This window comes from Aythya marila, assembly GCF_965140915.1.
Source record: "Aythya marila genome assembly, chromosome: 18".
Classification (NCBI taxonomy): Eukaryota; Metazoa; Chordata; class Aves; order Anseriformes; family Anatidae; genus Aythya; species Aythya marila.
The window spans coordinates 5,350,394-5,373,362 of record NC_139059.1 but is presented as its reverse complement, the minus strand read 5'-3'; the positions used below and the strand labels follow the sequence as shown (position 1 = coordinate 5,373,362).

The window sequence follows — 22,969 nt, the reverse complement described above, 5'->3', positions numbered from 1 at the left end:
ACACAGAACCAAATCTCACTTCAGATTTTCAAGTGCGCAATCAGAATTTCAGGAGTTCAAGCTAGCATCTTAAAAACAAATGTTTAATACAGCAACCCACATGCTCTGAATTTCTTAGTATTTTTATATTTATTCAAGTCCTAGAAAACAAATAAGACTTAAAAAAAAAAAAAAATACATAAAAGCTGGGGCATCTCACCCAGATGTTCAGAAAGAACAGCTTCTATGGTGTGATACATCTTATCATGCACACTCACAATTAGGTGAGAGGAATTCCTCCCTGGGAATTACAGATCATTGCTATGTTTCTTCTTTGTAAGCTTGTACACTATAGAGGTCTGTTTAACCGTTTTAAAGCCTTTTAATGTTGAACTAATTCTCATGCTGAAACGGGGACCATTTCAGCAGGTTTCCTTCACCATTAATTCCTATGCACATCCATTTTTCATGAGAAAAGAAGGTAAACACACAAATCCCGACCTGTCTGCAGTTTTTCAAACTGTGTGTAGAAAATGGATACTCAATTATGGGGAAAAATTAAAAAATGCTTAAAATAGTTTATTCCTTAACATGTTTTGAAACGACTCACTGAAAATGAAGTAGTTTTAAAATATGAAGCTCAATTAAAAAAAAGAAATTTCTCTGGCAGAGTACTGTTAGTAGCTTTTAGGTGATTATCTTGATTAAATCCAAATTTACTTAAGAACAGTGGTGGACTTTATTATCACTATTATTTGTCTAACAGAAATATAAAAATATTAAGACCACTTGTACATATATACAAAAGCATACAAATATACGTATAGCCTTTACAGAGGATATATCTGCAGTCCGGAAACTACTCCCTGTTTTAATGCTTGAGATGTTCCGTATTGACCTATGACCCACATATGCTTCTAGCTCCTGTTTTTGCAGCCCCAAGATATCTGGATAAAGGAAGACTCATACGCTTCACATTACCCCCTTCGCTCTGCATCATTCCAGTTATTGAATAATACAAGACAAACAGTGACCTACTTTAGGAAAGCAGATGAAAAGAAAATGAAAACAAGATACATGACAACAGCAAGGAAACCATGGTAACTACGACAGGAGACTGGCTGCTTTGCTTACTTTATTTTGGCCAGAATGATCAGTGAGCTGAGCCTTCAGCTCTACGATTTCAGCTTCTAACAGGCGAATTACTTCTTCATAGTCCATCTCCATACCACGAGCCTGTCTTTGTGCAGCTTCAGCAAGATGAATCCTACTTCTCAAGGCTCTTGTCTCCTCTACAGCTGCCTTGGCTTCCTATAGATTACAGAATTTAATTGAAAAGTTACAACTCCTGCTAACAACAAAGGTTTAAAAAAAAGTGCAGATTTAGCTTAAAAGTACTGGAGTTGGCAGTAGGGCTACCTATTAGGATTCGTGGTTAGCCAATTCATTTCCTGATTTTTCAATTAACGATGCACAAAGAAAAAACAGGTTTTTACAGAGTGAGATATTCCTGAGAAGTACATCATTACTTCTATGACTACGGAAAATCTAATTGAATTAAAAGTTTTATATAAATGTATCTGATGCTATTAATTTGTCCCATCATTTCTGTACAAGATAAACTACTTTTAATTAAATGTTATTTGATATTTTACTATTATTGCCTGAATTCACACCCAGTTAAGAGTTTCCACATCATATAGATGGACTTCTAATGCAAGTATTCAGTCTAAACTTTTCTTAAAACTAGTGCTGTTTTTAATTTTTCTGCCCAGTTCCTGCTCTTATATTGTATTCTATGTTATCACAGAAGAGTGTTACTTAAAATTTATATGTAAATAAAGGAAAACTAGAAAAAAGAAGCTGTTAACTTTTAATTCAGCTGAAGTAAACGATAAATGCTGTAAAATCCAATTCAGAGAAGGATATTGCTCACTTTATTTTACTACTGAATATTAATTCAAATTAACTTTGGTTTGTAAATTCAAAAAAGTCAAACAAAAGGTCGGGACAACAGCTTAGTTTACACTATAAAAGACTGAACTACTCAACATACAGGCTCAGTGGCACCAAAAGCAGTAAACCATCTTTCCCCTTACCTTTTTATTAATCTGGAGAAAATACTTTATATGATTTTCCTGAACCTTTAAAGTTATAACCTTTAAATTGAAAAATTCACAGAACTAGAAATTCTTTGCACAAATTCCTCAGCTAAGGATATTGAAGTAAATAGGCTATTCCTAGTTTACCTGTTATATCTTATTATTATAGCTATATCCTGGTTGGGAATGGGACTAGAGGGGAAACAGGACAAACAGACACTGAGAATCCATAACCAGTAGAAAGTAGCCTGGACTTGAAGCCACTTTTCCAGAGAAATCTAAATGACCACAACTTCAATTTTCTGTGGAAGAAATGTGATATAATATTTAACAGGTGTTATAATATAAATGTCTAGAGGGGTCAGTTAAACTTACAAATGAAGATTTAATTCAATTATTTCCTAACTCAGAAGCATTTCTTCTTTGCAATCAATATTCTTTAAGCCAGATTTTCCTACACTTTGTCTTAATGTTTTTCCTGTAAAATGACCACCAGATCTACCAGTCTCGGTTTCAGATGATTTTTAACCTGTAAACAGTTAGCCTTTATAAACAATATATATTTGTTTCATGCCATAAGTAAACTAATCTGAATGACATATATAGGACATCATCTACCTCACATTTACAATGGTTTAGCAACATAATACCAATTTGGATAATTGCCAGGGACATTCTGGTCTCTTAGAAAATAAAGCATTAAAAGAAGTAATCATACATGTAGCAAACAGCAACACCATTAGTGAATACAGATGACACTGGGTTTATATAATATAGAGCTTTCTATTATAAGTGATAACAGATATATTTAAGTAACCTTTACTTTGACAGCAAGTACGCTTTTTTTTTTTTTTTTTTTCTTTTAGAAGCACAAGAAACATTAGATTCATCTATTCTACATGACCTCCACCTATACCTGGAGAAGCAGACTATTTGAAAGCTTACTGCTATGTGTCTTTCAGTTATTCACCTAGCTTTTTTAGCCTTCATGTTTGCACAGCACTAAGAACTGTGCAAGGGGACAGTACCAAAGCACTCACCAGAAGACTGACTGTGGCTCACAAAGGCCACCAGAACAACACACCCCTCCTGCAAGTGGCTCACATTAATTCCTTTTCCTCCAAATAATGCAGCGAACACAAGGACTTCTAAGACATTATGAATCTATACCCACAGAGATCAAACTTACTGCCTCTGTAGAGGGGTGGGTCCTACAGATATAAAGGATATTTTCATGCCCTTAAGCAGCGAAGGTACAGTTCAGTAATAGGCTAGAGGTGGGGAAAAGACTCTTGGAGACAAAAGTGAAACAATACTTCGGTAATAAGTTTGCCAAATATAAATGAACACAGATGTTTGACAAAGGCTAGTATCGTAAAAACGCACAAATGGGAATTATTTATATAAACAGACATCAAATAAGTCATGGGAAAATTGCTATAATGAAAAGGAAGGTCTTTGTTTTGAAATAAGACCTCCCTGAGTTAAAGGTTTCATCTCTTATAACCCAGAAATGCCTTTACTCGTCCATTGTTTGTGCAGAAATCCAACTGCTGAATATTAATTTCTCTGTAATAGCAGACTAAGTATGACCAGATTTCAACAGTGAAAGACCTAAAGGAATAATTAACGAACAATAGGTTCTTATATTACAAGGAAACAATTATCCACATTATCACTGGATTTGCAGAATTTTCTGACAAACCAGAGCTCTTTGCTTGAGCAGAGAGGCACAAAGCGAATGATAACATCAGTTTTCCCAGTTCTACAGTTACCGAATTTGGCTCTGCAGAGGCTTGGTGGGTTCTCTAACTCATACAGGTAAGGGGCACCCACCAGAGAACAGATTACAGCATGCTTCAGCAACATTTTCTCTTGTCCCTTTCAGTTGCAGATATCAAGGAAGACACAACAGGAATGGAATCTGCAGCTGCTAAAAAGTGCAGGCTAGAGCAGAGAAACCGAACCCTTACAGACCCAATGTATTCGCGTGCAGGTTTCTTACAAAGACAGGTATTTTTCCCTTGAATAAATTCAAGTGTTTAAAGTAGGTTTCATCTGAGTAATATTCCAGCCACCACAAACACTGGAAGAAAGGCATTCTTTAAGCTACCTGAAAAAGTGTAGCAACAATTCAATTATGCTTATCCATTCATTTTACAAAAATAACATATTGAAAACATCATTTAAAGAACTTCTATTATCTTTATTATATATTAGAATTAGAAAGTTAATGAAATAGAAATAAACCAAATGCTTCTTTCAGGCAGGGTGAAATAAATTACGTACTGCTTCCAAAATAGCAGCCATTCAAGTCTGAGTCTTCAAAGCACCACTTTTCCTCTTAGAAAACAGAAGCACAGAATAGCAAATATTACCCCTATGAAATAAAAGTCCAGTGGAATGGGATGCCACAAGCAGTACCCTAACTTTTATCATCTTTCACATTTTCTGTGTTTAGCTAAGGTGCTTTGGCTGATAATGTTTGCATACAAAAGCTATAGTAAAGAAGAGATCATTCAGGTTGGTATGACCTTGGACTTCCAGGCACTATAGAATACAGTCAGACTCCTCCAGGAAAATAAATCTCAGTATTACAGATCTCACATTTGTAACACTGACAAGACTTCAGGTACTCAAAAGCACCACTCTATGTTTTGTGCCAATTTCAGCTTCCTTAAGATTTCAGGGAAGACCCAAAAGGTATGGAGAGCAATATCACAATCTCAAATATTTTAGCTATATTTCTAATCATGAGAGTTTCTATTTATCCTGTTAGCTACCCATTCAAGCACCACTTAATGAATGGGTACTGACAAAGCACATCCATTAACCAGAATATTTGTATGCCTGCCCTAATTAAGCTGCAATCTCTGGGATTCACATATAGCAGACAATGGAAATACCACAAAAGATACTCCTGTATAGGACTGGTAGCCTGCATCCTCATTTAACACCTTGTTTTTTCAGGAAAGCAAAGAATTAAAAGTTTAAATTGTACTGATTTCAGAAGAACTTAAACCCATAAATTGTATTTGTTTACTTTGAAATGGGCCATTAACTCTCAGTAATGTTCCTGTTAACTCATTTCACTAACTAGCTGAAGCAGGAAATCCTCAAAGTATACTATTTCATCCATTCTTGAGATTTTCTGTTCAATTTACAGATGCTTTCTTCTTTGAATTGACACTAAGCTCTCTTCGCTAAGAGCATACTAGAGAATAGAAGAAAAGAAATCCTGAAATGGCTACTTACACAGCTGAGAAAGTTGCAGAATCTTTTGTAAAATAGCCCCCAAACAGCTGTGCGTAGAAAAAGTCATAACTTTAATGCTGACTCAACTGACTTACAGTGCTGAAAAATTCCACTCTACTACCAACTCCAATAGTGAAGATATATTTTTAATAGATAAGCAAGAAGAAGGCAGCATTTGGGTTATGGCTTCTTCCAGACTGGCAGCAAGAAGGCTGGGAGGTTGATTTAGCTAGTACATCAAGAAAAAAGTCACAACTACTTTTTTCACCTTGACTTTTCAGAAAACAATTTTCACGTTATTTCTCCTGAAATAAAACCACCTTACAGACATCACACCCATAATCTTTCAGAAGGTTATGCGCAGTCTTTCTGTCTTTATGCTTACATGTGGATAAGTATCTCAAGTTTAAATCTAAATTGTACATTGTACTTTTCAAGATACATCCAGGTGTTTGCTGTAGGAAACACAACTACCTCTTCTGAAACCCTGAGCACCTTCAATGCAGAGTAACTGGCTGTAGCCATATCTAGATGTCTGAGGATTCAAAAAGAGCTTCAGATAAGAAGCCTGGCAATTACATGGCAATTAGTACTCAGTAGCCTATTATTTTTTGAACTTCGTATTACCATAAATCTCAGTGTCAATATTGGTTCTGAACTACAGATACACATATATAAAATACTAGAAAATAAGTAAAGTATAAACAGAACTACAATTTCAATCAAAAGCCTACTTTTACCTCCTAAAATAGGTCTCAGATTAAAGCACTGCTGAAACTACACATAACTTATTGTTTCTCTAGTTCACTGTCTGGAACATTTTCAACAGCATTTACTTAAAACACTCAATAGAAAATCTGGAGGTCTGTATTGTTCCCTGCAAAGCTGACCTTCACAATCCTATGACAGTACTTGACAGAAAAATTAAAGTAGGAGGACCTCATGAGGTAGAAAACAGGTATTGCTTCCAATTAAAACAAATAGCTTCTGTGTAATTCTACCTTGCCAGTAAGAGCAGGTGTGTGAATTGAAACACCTTATGTGAAGTACCCGATGTCCAAATTGTTTGCATTTTCAAGACTAAGAACTTTCTACTAGTTTTGGTTTAGACTGATAGACTGAACGCTCATTAGCAAATGGAAACATGAGGTGCACTACTGTAACACATTTCCAGTTAAATTTTATCCAAAAAATAATCTACCTTCTTTCATTGATGTTTCACAGTGTAGAGGGCAACACCACAATATTAATAGAGAAAGCTTTCAAGCAGCTCTCTCATATCTGTGGAGTAAAAGATGACAATGGTGCTAAACAAGAAAAGGCATATATGAGCCATAAAGTAAAAGTAATTTTAACATAATAGTAAACATTAAGATTTTTAAACTACATTTTGCATTTTTACAAAAACATCTGATGCAATAGATAGCCTTGAGGAACCCGCAATGAATGTGTGCAGCAGTATGAGAGAGACTTATTCTCTCTGACCGGCTCAGAAGAAGAGCTGACAGGAGGATGTTCGTAGGAGAGGGAAACAGGAAATTTACTTGGTTTTGAATCTGGGCTATAAACAAAGTAAGACTTAAATACAATTGGAAGCTTGCTTTAAGAGACACAAAAGAAGGTTAGATTTCATAAGAAATTCAGATTTCTTCTCTCACAATTACAGACAGATATAGAGACAGAAAGAACTTATTTCTCACAAAACACTTAATACCATTTATTTTTCCTGGTAAACACCAGGTAGCATCGTCAGGCCTATCTATTATTTCATACCTAAATTTCTTGTTGACATATAAAATAGCAAAAGTTAAGATTGTAGATTAGGCATACTGTCACCTAAGAACAGCAAAGTCACTTAAAGAACACTTAAGATGAGAAAGGTACTACACTGATATCCAACTAACCTGATCCAGTTTGTCTTATGGTTCCTACGGTTCCTAACTCAGTTCAATAAAAAAGTATAGTCTCCAGGTCTAATCAACAGCTTTGTAGTAGCAAAATAAACACTTTGAGTTGAAATCGGTGTTAAGGTACAGTCTATACCAACATCAAGAGAGCAAGAAGTCCTCCCTCCTTCTTGCCAAGACAGAGAAAAAGAGATTTTATTTTAAAGAAACTCAACATACTTGCTTGACTGTTTGTAGCTCCTCTGTTAACTGTTTCTGTAAATTCACAGATTCAGACAATTCTACCTGTAAAAAAAAAAAAAAAAGAAAAAGAAATAACTAGTTATGCAAGAGAGAGTTTGTATTATTAACTTGCTTACAACTGCTATGTTTCTAGGTCATGCCACGCTCCACTAATAATGTTGAATAAACACAAACACACTTATCTGAAAAGTTCTGGTGGAAATAATAAATAATCAAACAGATTTTACTATACCTGGGACAAAATCAATTTTTAATCTGTAAAAGCTATTTTTTTCAGAGAGTTCATCGATATTATGCTGTTTAGGTTTCTTAAGCATGCTAGCATTATACACTGAACACTTCTGCAATACAAATCAAACACACACTCTAAGTCTCTTGTTACCTAGCCACCTGGTAAATGTGCAGAAAAAAGACTTCTCTGTGACTTTAATAGATTGCTGTACAACCTAACATTCACATCAGGAATGTTCAACGGTGTTCAATATTGTTTGTATGTTTGACCATACTTTCCCTCGCTAGCTTCCACCAGAAGCCTGTAGTAAGGCTACACTGCTGCAGGCTGCACCATTTTCAGACGGTTAAAAGTTCTAAAGATTCTTTTTTTATTTTTTATTTTAAAGTGGTTGTTCAATAGTTGTAAGCATTGGTTTAAAAACAGCTGTAACCCAAGTTTTAAGTAAAAATAAACATATTAAGTGCTTTTGGTTTTATGTCTTTTGTAGTGTATGTGAAAATCTGTAATAATTTTGCAAACAGATTAATTCACCCTCCAGTTAATTTCTTTCAAAAGTATTAGCATATGCTCAGACACTCTGGTTACTAGGATCACACATTTCTAAATAAAATTGCTATGCAAATCAGTCACTTCTCCAAATTCACTTTGGTGAAATGTCTGTTTAATCTCATCTCCCTGCGAATCAGATTAAAAAGCGTGTTAGTATTCAGTATAACAAATATAATTCATGTTTTCCAGAAATACATTGTGAGCATATGAACTTCAAACATAATTAGGCTGTTTGCTCTGCCTTTTTATTTATTCATCGAATATTGCACATAGAATTCAAAAGAAAAACAGTAAAGTACACAATATGTACACTCAAAAAATTAGTCTCTAAAATAAAACAAGTTGAAATTAAGCATTACCCTTAATTTGTTCATTTCTTTTAAAGCTTCATCCCTTTCTTTCTTAAACTTTTCCACGTCATCCTCCAAAGAACCACAGGTTACAAACTGTGCATAATTAAATAGGCCTGGTTAGAATCTAGTGTTAACCACATCTTCCGCATCTTTTACATCCAATTTTAAAAGGTCTCACTAATAAAATGAGAAGATAATCTTAATTTTAAAATTATTCAAAGCTCTGGAAAACATTACTGAAAATACTAAGAGTTTTAAAGGGAATTCTGACCAACTTATCTTCCAAAGGATTAATTATTTTTCCTGTTAAAAAAGATTACCAAAACCCACCAAGAATACACATTAATTGTCCCTGTTTTCTTCAATGTTTTAAATAGTACATAATTTTATTCAAGTATTCCTATGTTACAAATAGACTATTTGGGCATTCATTCTTACACGTTACCTCCAGAGTAAAGCAATATTCCATCTAGGAGTAGTTCACATCAAAGGGCCGCATAATTGTTTATTAGTCACATAGGTAGTAGCAATACATATTCCATTTAAGAAACCTTGGTAAATCACTGCTGTCCATACTTACGACTCACAACATAATTACATGAATTGCTTTCTGCAAAGTAGGTTGCTTTAAAAAGCTTCACAGAAACTAGGTTATCTTAAAGCACAGCATGATACAGAGCTGTTCTAAAAACCTGCCCAAGCTTTGGAATAATCTCACGTATACTAAGCTCTCCAATAATCTCCTCACAACAATTAAACACTGTACAAACACATACTTTACCTGTGAATTTAATAAACTGGCAATATCATTGATCCCAAATGTTACAGGATTTTGGCCACCATCTGTTGCATTCAGTTGCATGGAGAACAGATTCCTTGAAACTTCAACGAAATCTAAAAAACAGTTTAGCCTGCAGGTTCAGTTTAGTAGCAGCATCACTAGATGCAACACAACTGCTAACACCACAATGTAAGGCCTACTCTTTATAAATGCAGTATCTGTTCTCCCTAACCTTCCTAAAGGAAAATGTAATTCTTTTACATTTTTGTCAGGCATGTTTCTCTGAATAGAAAAAACTGGTAAAGCTGGTAAAATTAAGAACACGTCTTGGGATGAAATGCTTCTTCAGTTGTGTAGGAGAAGGAAAACAAAAGGTGGTACAAAGTTCAACCTCAAAATACCTGATTAGAGATGCTGTACATTTGGCAGGCCTGTGTGAAAAACTAAGAGAGACCTGCACATCTGTTTTACACCTGTCTTCTCAGTGGATTGGATCTTCTCAGAGGAGACAGTCTCTCTGCAGCAAAAAAGGGGCAATTTTGTGCTAGTTCATAGTTCATCTTTACATTTGCAAGTAAGTCCTTTAAACCCCTGATAGAGAGACCTGGTAAAATTGATGCTGAGCAAGAAAGTTTTATATATAGACACTGCAGCATTTGTAATCAATATAGCTATTAATTTAGAACGTAAAAAAGAAAACATACTGCTATGATATGAGAGAAAATTGGAAATTTAAAGATCGGTTAGTGTATACCACATAAAACCTGATGGAAGATCCAACATATCTAGTGATAAGATACTTGAAAATCCAGTGCCTTTTTAGATGGTTTAGTACAAGAAATTGTTTTTCTTAAACCAGTTCTTGATGCTGTTTTTCATAAACTTCAGGAAAATTGAAATTACCATGTCTCACAGTTTAACACAAATATTCTTAAACTGTTAGTGTCACCTACCAAAATTGTCATAACCAACAGAAAAAAAAACTCATTCCCATCAGAATTAGATTTAGCTAGAAAAAAGACTGTGATGGTCTCCGTGCAAATGTCTCTTCACATGCAATAACTGAAAGGTTCTTGCTTGTCACAAACCAAACGAGTTAGATGGTCAGTTGGGTTAGTTGCTTCAAGAAGTCACTTTAATCACCAATACTATCCCAAAGAATTTTTGGAACAATTACAGTACCTATCCTAAAAAGTAGTACAGTATCCATCCTAAAAAGTAGAGGCCTCCACATTTTAAGGGGTCTTGATTATCTGTACATACATATTGACCTGGACACAGAACACTTCAAGAACACTTCAAGAGTGTTATCTTCGACAATTATTTATGCCTAAACTGAAAGCCACTATTAACAGAGGATCATCTGACTGCTTCTTAAAACATAAAAATAAACAGCTCAGTTGTTTAAAATGCAAACCATTTTATTATTTTAATGAAATCTTTTCTTAAGGAGAAAGTACGTCTGTTGAAAAAACTCACATTATTCAAATACTCTACTTTCATGGCAAAAATTCAGAAATTAGTGAGCACAAACCCCAAAACTTTCTCACGGTTGCTCTTAATTAAATTTGTAATTACATTTACAATTACTTAGTTTCAGAATGCCAAGCTTATTTTTATAAACTAGAATAAGGTTTTTGCCCCAAAGTATTATTTTATTTGCCGTAGCAACCCAATACTGAGAGAAAATGTATTAACAGTTATTATCTATCATTTCTATATTCATACATCTCATTATTTTTCTGGGTAATTAACAAATGATTACCTCCGAAAGACACTGTTCCTTTAGAATCTTTCTGAAGTTGCTGCCTTAGGGTTTGCTGCTGTTCAACTGTGGGCTGAATCCCCAGATAATTCAATGCCTGGAAGGAAAAAAAACTTATTTTGGAGAAAAAAAAAAAAAAGGCTATAGATAATGACTGCAGGGACATGGGGGAGTAATTAAAGAGCTGCACTTCAAAGAGCTTTTGTATCATAGTACACTCTCACTGACAACACTTTTATTCCAGAGACTCTTTGTGACTTTTCCTTCTAATTGAGAGATGTTCAGATATTATTTAACCTTGAATAATGATGAGTGCAATAAGAAAAACCCTTTGTCCTTAATAACTTCCTTAAAAATCCTGAGGGATGTTCAGATTCCCAGAAGAGTTAATCAGTAATTAGATTAACAAAAACAGTAATTTGCCCAATATATAAAATGAAATACTGGCCTACAACCTGAAACAACTACCCAAACAGGAAATTTCATATGTATTTTATACCTTAAAGTTTGAACCTTGAAATATTCTCCAGATGTTTTACATATATCATAAAGGGGGAGATAGGAAAACTTAAAGGATGTGAAGTGTTTACCCTCTCCAGCTTTTCTGCTTTGAGACGAATAGTAGAGTTCAAGAAAGTCTTCCTTCCTTGCAGCTCATAATCGTCATTCTGGCTGGGTGCAATGACTAGAAGAAAAAAAAAATAATGAAATAATGATTCCGTTGTAATGCTTCCTTTGAAAAATCTGTTATGTAGCTGTTCTTCAAATGGATGCCAGCTAAATACCCACTTGCCACAATAAAAACTAATATTTAGATTGACTTTTTCTTTAAAAAAAGGCATAATGCTAATAAGAAACAAAAAATATAGGTATCAATAACAAACTTATTTGAAATTGTCCATCAAAAACTGACAAGTAGCAAATTAGCAGATAGAAACCAGGAATAACTTCAAGAGATTCATCAAGCATATGGCTTATACTTGTGGTATTTTCTTTTCTCTCTGTAACTCTGGAAACAGAAGGGGAAACACACTTGTGAATTTCAAGAGAGACCTTCAAGACACACCCTTGGCATAATCAACAGTTCCTAAAAGCCTATCTAGCAATCTGGAAAATACTGTGAAAGAGAGGGAATGACCTGTTGCCAACTAAGGGCTGCATGGAATTACTTTAAACTGCATTCAAACAGGCTCCTCTGCATGTTTTCCTGGGGAAGAGCTCTTTTCCAAGGACTACCTACCATCCGTTAAGCTCTGTATCCAAAGTGTTCATCACCTCCTGTGTAATTCTTTAAATCAGAAATGCAACTATTTTATGCAATGTTAACTAGTTGCATTAATTAATGCATTATGGTGAATCTATTTCATTTCCAGTATTTACAGGGGATTAGTTTGAGGAGAAGAAAAGAAGCTAGCAGTACTCAGCAGTCCCTGCGCAAGATTTCAAAAACACTGCTCCTTTTTTTTTTCTTTGTTCTAATGGAAGTTGAAAAATGCAACCACAGCTTTGTCATGTTTGAAACACAAGAAACAGCAGCCTTTGGAAGCCCTTGAACACAGACAACTTTTTTTTTTTTTTTTTTTTTTTAGGTGTATTACATTATATAAACGGAAAAATTCAATGCCTGTTTTTTTTTTTTTTTCCCAGAATAAAATAAAATACTTGCTTTTATTCATTATTTATAAACTTAATTTAGATCTCAATTAATTATTTCCTTAATGGACTCTAGAGGTACTCAAAGCAAAAACACCATTTGAAAGCTACAAGACCATGCAGATTCAGATCCTCTCAAAAGAAACAGAAGGAATCACACAGATTTTTTTTTTTTTTTTTAATTTCACGGTATATCTGTTTCCAAGCTTAAAGTAATTTACATCCTCTTTATATGCCAAAAGCATAAATGAAAACATCTTGAAAATCTCTGACACTAACACCTCTCACATGCTATATTAAATTCTGAAGAGATTGGGCTAGAACCTCAGATGAATTGGCATACTTTCTTTCAACTCAGAATGAAAAAGCTTTGTGTATGAGTTTCTGCAAGAACTTCTTAAAATTGTGCTGATTTTTTCTCTGAGCATTTAGAAATAATCTAAGAGCTACTTCAGTTTTTCAAGGTTATCCTTGAAAAGGGGCAGCGTGAGAGAAGTGGCAGCTTTGGCTAAGGATGTGCTGTAACAAAAACAAAAAGTGATATGAAACTTCAAACTGGAGCTGCAAGAATTTAATTTCTGCTTTCTACTCTATTAGCTATGTTATTCCAATAGACTAAGAAACTATGGCCTTCTTGGTCTCTTTAACAAAGAATGAAACTCCTGCATATTGCATTATATTAATCAAGAGCCTTGATTAATATTCTGAAGGCTATTCTGAATATATTCAGAAGTAAGACTTTTTCTTGTGCCTTTGATTTAATCACTGTGTTTTTAATCATCAGTATGACAAAACTGTGTGGTCATTAAATGCCATCTGTATTCAATAATACGTCCTTTCCAGTTTCAAAAGTTCACATTCAGTCAGCTCACCCTTCACGGAAGGAAGCAAACTGGGCAGGTTTGCAATATGGAGACTGTTTCATTTAGAATTAGGATATCTAATTAGGACCATAATAAGCCCAAGTGCAATTTAAATAAAGTCACTGGAGCAATATCTAATATGAATCAGATTCTTTATGTTTGTACTTCACCTTATAAGTCTTCCCCTCAGACATGTAGGAGCACAGGTTATTCTTACTTAATGCTGCCCAAAGAAAAAGAATATAGCTCCAATCTTGATATAGAAATACAAAACAGGATCAGTTATATTATTGTTTTATTTGAGAATCTCACAGTTATGCCTGTATTTTCACTGTTTATAAATACAATGCATATTGGTTTCCCAGAGGAATTATAACAGTTAAATTCAGATTTGGTTCTGACCAAATTCTAGAACCTTTCTTTATTTTTTCTTAGTGTTGTTTTCATAAGATATATTCAAAGATATAATCAAAGGGACTATTGTCTTAGTTTGAATGCCATGGCTCTCATATATAAATATACACATATGCATTTTATTTGTTAATAATTGAAAAAGTCTTAAAGAGGTCTGCATGTTGTTTCTATCCTTCCAAATCCTTGATTTAAAAAAAAAAAAAAAAGTGTAAGCAGTATATATCCACAGAGTTTCATCAAATCAAGAAAGCACAGTTTCTATGGTAACCTAATCTTGGTCTATATGTGAGTCTTCATTATCTGGTTTCTACTGAGTCTATTATCATTACTGCTATATAGCAAATGTTGTGATCACTCATTTTTGTTTGGTTTCAGCTGTTTGTTGTTATATCTGACAGAAGTTACTGTACAATCCATTGATCTTTATCCTTTATTTAGTACTACAAAAATGGTGCAATATTACTTTTTTTTAGAAGCCTATAGAGTCTGTACTATTTTCTGTTAAGACAATTATTGAAGAACAAAAGTGTGACAGGGAATTAAATCAGCATTTACCAGGAACTGACACATCAGTAGGACTGCTCTCTGCAGAAGTAATTGGAGATTGCTCTTCCATTTTGACTCCAGTTTCCATCTATGAAAGAAAATCAGAAGTCATGAAATACCATTTTCTGAAGTAGGTCACAAGCCAGACTTGAAATACACATTAAACTAAAAGAGAGGGAAAGGAAGGAAGTCTAGGGGGAAAAATAGGGCTGGACACATCCAAACAACTCTAGCAGAAAATGCAAGGCATGGGGGTGGGGATGGTGAGAAGGTATGCCACTCAAAACTTAGATCGGGGCCTTATCAAAAGCTTAGATGGGGTTGAATAACTTGACAGATGAAGACAGCATAGCCCCTAGGCAGCCTGCTTCAATGTTTATAGCTCTGACAGGAAATGAAAGTGGGCAAGAATTTTGGGTAGGAACATAAAAAGAATTGAGAATCCCCTGTTTTGACTCTGACAAGGAACATTTTATTTTATTTTATTCAACATATTTCCTCAGTTTATATTAACGAGTAATAAGAATACTCACAGCATTAGGAGTGACCGTTGAAACAAGCTTCCCATCAGGAGACGCTAGAGGACTAAGGACTGCAGCTTGTTGTCCTCCATATGTTCCAGAAGATGTTAAGAGACTGGAAGGACGTGGCAGATTCTCTGAATAACTGGGAATATTTTTTTGTCTTATAAAAGCTATCTCCCAAAAACTTTCAAACCTAAAATTAGAATTAAAAAACTTTTAGCATACTGTATACTGTTCTGTTTATAAGAGTATGTATAACAAGAACAGAAACTGTATTTTCCCAAACACTGTGCATGATTATTCCTTTCCATTTTTCTAATAGGATGTTCTATTCTCTATTATTAGAACAAGCAAGCAGTGCTTTAAAATATATATATATATATATATTTCAAAAAGGAATTAATATATCATAGTTTTAAAGTGCTAAAAGGTTTGAGTCTTTTTATATGGCACAGTATTTCAACTGTTTATTTCAGAAACATGAATATAACCTGTGTTTCCTCTAAGCATCCATGACAAGACTTTTCACATTAATGCAACAATTAATATTATATAGTAACCCATTTTGGAATTAGCAGTTTGGTAGTAACAGATACCTCATCTTTGCTCTGTTGATTATACTTTTTGCTTCTTCATAGGAGACGCCAATCATTGACTCTTTGTTTATGGATACTAGTTGATCTCCAGGCTGCAATCGTCCATCCTAACCCATAGCAAACAAAAAAAACAAAACCACAGATTTTGTGTTAACAACTAACACTGCAGGAGGAACTGTACAATCACAGCATGCACTCTGCATCTGTTAAGACATGAGACATCAAGAATGGCTACACATTTTGCCTAACAATTTTCCAGAAACAAACAGCAGATCAAATGATGGAAGAAGATAAAAAGACACAACTTACCATTGATTTTAACAACATAGGAAATGTAAGGACCCTAAAAGCAGCTTATACTGTTTATCTCACATCGAAACCAGATTTCTTATGTATCCTTTAATTAACAGTGGAAAACAACCACTTCATTCAGTAATAATTATTGTATAGATTTTCATTTAATAAATACTAAAACTAAATTGTCTTAAGTAAATCTATGAATGTAATTCAGTTTTTTCAAGGTAGGAACCTTCCCAAGATGGTACAAAATTCCATTTCAATCAACTTGCATTCCCACATAGTTAGCTGGGCTTCACCTGAATAAAAAGCACGATTGAGGCCTCACGTAACATATCCTCTTTTTCTTTTCTTTTTAACGTATGTATAAAGTGAGAAACTAAAGCAGATGTTCTATTCTCTAAATTTACTGCAATCATTTAATCTGCATGACAGCAATCATTTTAAAAGCTTCATCAGACAGAATGGATTTCAGTGAAATTGTGTCAAGAAATCTGGACCCAGGGATATACTTCTGTTAAAAAAGAAGAAACCACAGAGAGTAATTTTTTTCAGCAAGGAGTACCAACCCATCTGACTACAGGAAATTTCTTTGCTAATTAACTCAGCTGAGAGCAGAATTAATTTGTTTTTCAAGAAACAGACATTCTTGGCTATACACAGGACTTTTCAGGCACTTACTATCCACATTCATCTCAAAGAGAACAACAGATTCTTTCTATTAGGAATTCACCGTTCAAAAATACCTTAGAAATAATACTGTCAACTTTGTGCTTCTGTTGAATTATTCATTGCAAACTTTCTACCAAACACAGTAACATATCACATTTCTGCCTTAGAAACTGTAAGACAAGACTTTAAATATGCTTGGGTAGATTCTTTACTAATATAAAGCTTTTTTTTTAACTCACATTCTAAAGAAGCCTGGACAATTTAACTGAAAATGATTGTCATTCACCTACATATTATACGTTGTCCATACCTATGGTTACAGTGTAATGACATTTGTGTAATGTAATACACACAAAACTATACATAATATGTCCGTGTTCTTCAGTTTTTAAGAAATATTTCATAGAAGCAATCTGACCGTGTGAAACAAACTATGCACAGAGGAAGATTCGTAGGAAGTAAGTGAAATGTCTTTTTAAGACCGGTATAATTTTACATATTTGATTGACACATACATCAAATTTTAGTTATGTTATTTCAGCCTATGATAGCACTTTACTACATTTTCCATCACATAGAAAAGCTCTAGTCTAGAACCTCTCTTGCATAAAGCCTGCTGTAAGATATCAATTTCAATGCTGCCCTCTTGTGGCAGAGATTTAAAAAACTCATAATATTTAGGTTTCTCAAACACCTAACCAAGCTGGGGAAATTACTCTAATATTGCTAAATGTACTGCATACTAATGGTTTGGTCTCACTCAATCAATTATAAGCATGAGAGACTGTAAATTATATATATTTACAATTTGAAACATTTTAAAAAGCTATAACAAAACAGCAGAAAACAGAAGAATTATTACTATTTATTCATTAAAAAGTCTGGCAGAAAATTACATTTTTTCTATCAATCTCTGCCTTTTGGGATTAATCTTAATCTACAAATATTCAGTTACAAACAGTTTAAGACTGTTTTTAGGGCAAAACTCTTTGGCTGTGAAATTAAGTTGTACACTCTCGTTTGGCAGATGGCAAACATTGGTTTATCTACACATCAGAATAACCGTAATAACACAGGATGAAAAGAAGACACTTGGATAAACAGTTCTGTGTACTTGAACCAGACAGCTGTTATTTATTCATTTTTTAAAAACCTACAAGACCTCCTGTTTTACATACTGCAGTTGTCATAAATGAAAATAGTAATCAGTAATGATTCATGTTTTATTAGTCTGCTCTATCATTTTTTTTTAAATTATTATTCGTATTTCCCTATACAATACTTTTCAGCTGCAAGGATTCAGCTAAACCAAATACAAAGGAAAAGTGATTTTTTGAATGTCCAAGTGACAAAAGCCATGTAGATGTAGTGACATAGTTTAGTGGTATGGTTTAATGGTGGATTTAGCAATGGTAGGTTAAAGGTTGGACAAGATGATCTTAGAGGTCTTTTCCAACCTAAATGATTCTATGATCTATGAAAAAAAAGATGCAAACTGTGTGTCTGTCCCATCCTTGATGATTAGCTTGTATCATGTAACCTCTTAAAAAATTGCTTTCTTACTTTCTGCTTTGGAAATTGGGAAAATAAGATCCTCATGTACCTTACACAAACTCATGAATAATTTTCATTACCATGTAACCATGCTGTGGTGTAATAAGGTAATTCTGTCTAGGGAGAAAGCAAGGAGAAACACAAAAGAAACAAAAATGAAATTAGTATCTATGATACAAATGTATGTATATAATACTAAAGTATGTATAAAACGAAGGCAAAAGTACAGGGGACTGAACAGTGTGGCAAGAAGAGGTTTTTATCTACCTTATGACAGTCACCACCAGGAATAATTTCTTGAATGTATACCAAAGGCCCTTCATTTCTGTCAATTCCTCCAACAATATTCAAACCTAGGCTTGTTCCCTTGCAAACAGAGATAATCTGAAATGCACTATCCCTAGGAAGAGAAAGAAGGAAAAGTAGAGTTACTTCACAGGTTTAGACACTCACTAGAGACCCACAAGTGATAGTGTCTATCTTGTTGATCTCACTAATATGTACCACAGTAACCAACAGATAAAATGGACACAATCTTAATGTTCAAGCACTATCCTGCCTGCTATATTACAAAATCAGCAACTTCAGGTGTTACTTCAGGCAATTACAAGAGGAAACAATGTATTATTTTGCAAGACTAAACTTTACTACTATATCCCAAGGGATGACCTACCTACAATGTAAACCAGAAGCATTAATTTGTTATGAGATACTGAGATCAACAGTCAACCTGGTTGATCTACCACATAAACAATGAATAAATGAGATAAAATGAGAAAAATAACTTGCAAAACCCAAAACTTTGTAATATCAATGGTATTATGTTACAGGATTTAAAAAACAGTAATTCTGAACACTTCAATGCTCAACCCAAAATCTTCCTCATTTGCCAAATACATTTTCTACATCTCACACAAGAGAGTTACAATCAGCTTTGGGAATTACTTTGGAAGCTTTGGTGATGGCGCAGGGACAGAATTATTTCTGCTAATGGTGGTAATAATATCCTTTGGATGCAATTGAGGACTCTGTGACCTTGAGGATGACCCAGACGAAAGGCTGTCTACAGGTTTTCCTTTAAGAATAGAAAGGACAGGGGAAAAAAAAAAAAAAAAAAAAAAAAGATGTAAAACACACATTTGGGAAAAAGCACAGTTTCAAATCATGGGCCTATTTTCATGTTAGAAAGCAGAAAACTATAAGCAATCAGACAACCAAAAGAAAGTTTAAGTCTATGCAGCTAAGAATTGAGCCAGGGGTTCCAGGAATAATTTTTAAATTATAGCAAGGGATGATTTTTTTTTAAACTGGGTGAAAAAAAATCACAACTGTCTTTCCTAAAGAGTAATTGACCATGCTGTATAAAGACATTCTCACTAGACAACAATTCCAGGAGCATTAGAATTTATGGTATTCTAGTTCAATTTTTTATTATTACTTTGTAATCTCATGGTATCTTTCATCTACAAATACCAAACACAGTTCACACTACTCATTAATTAAAATTGCTGAAAGTAGATGGCAGAACATTTGTCTTAGAGATGGGGAAACCTACACACAAACAAGTCAAGTTAAATGTTTAGACTACAAAGTAAATGTTAAAAGTCGTAAGTAAACACGTGCTTAGCCTGACATTCTCTTGCTCCAGTACACCCTTTCCCCAAGTAGAGTTTTCAGTGCTGGAGCCTAGTCCACAGAAGCATGAAGATTGTCCTACAAGATTATGTCAGGATGGGAAGAAATCTCTCACCAGCTAATAGCTGTGTTGGAGAACTTCTTGCAGAGTTGGTGTCACTGTGAGAGCCATACTTATCCATCAGGTCAAGAAACTCTTTCCTGTGGAAATAAAAAGTTCCTCTTTGTCAGGACTTGGCATTAGTTCTAAATGCACCCTTTGAAATCTGCTAGTGTCTCTGCTGAACAGTTACAATTCCTCAGAAAGCAAAGTTCACCCTCAACTGAAAGAGGAAAGCCCTGTCAGATACAAAAGCATTCAGAAGAAGCAAGAGAAAGGTAATATAATCCAGAAGAATAAAGATGAAATAGCAACAGACTATTGGTAGAAAAACTTAATTATTACCTCTCTTTACCCTGGATTTCAAAACTTTCAAAACTTGTAGTTCAAGTCAGCTACAGATAATAAGACACGTGGTATTACTTGGGTCCAAAACAAATTATTTACATTAGATGGAATCAGATAATATACCCATAGCATATTTGTATCTTTAAAGAATGCTTTTATTTCAATTAGTTTGAATGAGAACCCAGAAGAGAATGGCCATCAAGGTTGTGGCATTAGCCCTAGTCAAAAAGAGTATAGAAAGAAATATTCATTAGTTATACAAGAAGAAGTAAAACAGATACAAATTCTTAACTTCCACTTTGCTTTCTCAGAAGTATGTGGTCCATTTCATCAGAGGTAGATATCATTATATATTAAATATTTTATGTGCTTGGGCTTTGCTTATCTTTTTCACGATTAAATCTTTTAAAAAGCTCCAACTGATAAAATAAAGGGCAAATTCTTCAGCTGTGCATGAATATTTGAGCTATCAATTCTCATTCACAGTAATGTCTTGTTCTACAGTACTAGTTTCCAGGATTGTGAGTAACACCAGTCACAATCCAACAGGAAGACATTTGCAAAAAAATGTTATCCATCTGAAATACATATTTGCTTACTACCTATAATTTTCTTATACATGCCTTGAAAAATCTATCACAACATATGCAGATGAAGACAGACCATAAGCAAGAGCTTTTGCTGTACTAAAGCACAAAGCTATGCTCATTTTACGAAAAGAGAAGTTGTAAGTAGTTGTTCTTTCAACCTCATGGTGAATGGTGAAAAGAAAGTTCTGATTCATCTTTCTGTGTAAAGCTTTAGAACTTATCTTTTTCCTTTCCTACACAAAAATATAAATTCAGACTTGATCCACAGGATTTAGGCAGGCACATTCTCTGTTGCCTGTTATCTTCACTCCAAAGGCAGTCTTGCTTTCTTTGCTATCCTGTCTTGCTTTTCGCTATACTTTGTGCAGCAGGAAAGCAAGTGAAGCCACAGTAACAAGCTGATCTCCTTTCTTTTCTTCTGTGAAGAGCTACTTTGAAACATGAACTGTGATAATTTTTGTGCTTTTTTTAACCAGAGCAGTTTATCCTAATTGGAAATGATTAAGAAGTAAACCTTATTCTGACCCTGCTTTTTAAACTTTTTGATTTATTTTATATACATATATATATTAATATATAAATCTATTGTATCTCATTACAACAGATTTCATTAGAAATATTGCCAATTCATTCAAGTATTTTCGTAAAATTCAATGCTACACTGCAAGTTTTCCCTTTCATTCATTCATTCATTCCAGTTTTGAGATGGAAGAAGAAAATTCAACTACTGAGCTCAAGCTAGAGGCTCTTAACAAGTAATCTAAATTTGATTAATAATTATATTTCTTTTAAGACCAATATGTATTTGAAGCTTTTAAATGAATCAAATCAGATGAAGGCACTTATCAATTAACCAATAAAGTTATAGTTTGCTCTCATTTTTGACAGAAAGAAAAAAAGGTCAGTTGCAGTGTTGAAAATAATCATCAAAAATAGAAGTTCTTTGCAGAAATAACAAATGGCAAAAAAGCAGCAGAGATGAAGATCCTGTATTACATGTGCTAAAAAAGCAACAAGTAATAATAATCTTAATAATCTAATATTAAATGCAGCCTAATATAAAAAAATATATTTTTAATAATCTGAGCTATGACTATCTCAGTAATAAAAGATTTAAAAATAAAATGAAATCTAGAATGGTATAAGCCAGCAGCATCATCAAATTAATATTATAGAATTAGACAGAGAGGACATGAATTAACTGATTGAAGTAAGTTTAATTCCCACGTAATTCCAATGACCACAGAGGGTTACTGAAGTCTGTCGGATGTATTATTAAAAAAAAAAAAGAAAAAAAAGAGAGAGACAGAGAAAATTATTGAACTAATGTAAAATCCAGGGAACACACCCTAACACAGTTCAGTGTAAATCAAATCTTTTATCACAATCACAAAAAATTACTTCAGAATTGTCTGAGCAAGGGTCTGTATGGAGTGGCACATTCTGTGTAGGGCACTGGGCATACCACCAGAATGGTAGAAGGACTGATGGATTTTAATTATTCAAGGAGTTTAGAGGAACTAGGTCAGTATGCTTTAGATAAAAGCAGATTAAGAGTGGACCTCATGTATCTAGGCAGCCTGAAAAAAGGAGAGATCAGAGGCTACAGTACAGAGGCATTTAAATTTGTTAAATACAAAAATAAAGAGGTAGAAACGGGACCCTTACGTCAGACAAAAACTAAAGGAATTTGGAGAAAATTCCTTTATGGAGAGACTACTCTAAGTGGAACATACTAGCAGTGGCAAATAGCAGCAGCTACTCTCACCATGATTATCAAATATAGTTGTGTAACAGCAATTTCCTGCAGAGATTTAAGTCAAAAGGGGATACAAGCCTAGATCCTTATATTTCCGATGATTCTATGCCAATATTGGTTTATATGCTTAACTTTAGACAATAAGATTAAAGCGATATTTAGCAGATATGTCCTTATATTGGAGGTATTTTGGGCTACCTGCTGCAGCGATCAGTTTAACCTACTTATCCAAACTAATTCAGAGCTCAT

At 34.1% G+C, this 22,969-nt stretch overlaps 1 protein-coding gene across 4 annotated transcripts in view; it reads right to left on the bottom strand.

The window, feature by feature from the left end:
• The window catches only part of STXBP4 (syntaxin binding protein 4), a 72,986-nt gene that overhangs the window by 38,961 nt on the left and 11,056 nt on the right, over positions 1 to 22,969 (bottom strand). For 3 of the 4 annotated variants that reach the window (XM_082775046.1, XM_082775047.1, XM_082775045.1), the window contains 12 exons: positions 20,039 to 20,124; positions 19,234 to 19,363; positions 18,556 to 18,688; positions 15,766 to 15,872; positions 15,179 to 15,362; positions 14,655 to 14,733; positions 11,760 to 11,854; positions 11,170 to 11,266; positions 9,405 to 9,517; positions 8,630 to 8,716; positions 7,463 to 7,528; positions 1,114 to 1,290 (listed from right to left, as the gene is read on the bottom strand). In XM_082775046.1, coding sequence (XP_082631172.1) covers positions 1,114 to 1,290; positions 7,463 to 7,528; positions 8,630 to 8,716; positions 9,405 to 9,517; positions 11,170 to 11,266; positions 11,760 to 11,854; positions 14,655 to 14,733; positions 15,179 to 15,362; positions 15,766 to 15,872; positions 18,556 to 18,688; positions 19,234 to 19,363; positions 20,039 to 20,124 — 1,354 coding nt within the window. The remainder of the gene's footprint in view (positions 1 to 1,113; positions 1,291 to 7,462; positions 7,529 to 8,629; positions 8,717 to 9,404; positions 9,518 to 11,169; positions 11,267 to 11,759; positions 11,855 to 14,654; positions 14,734 to 15,178; positions 15,363 to 15,765; positions 15,873 to 18,555; positions 18,689 to 19,233; positions 19,364 to 20,038; positions 20,125 to 22,969) is intronic. The other variant, XM_082775048.1, reaches the window with a different exon arrangement.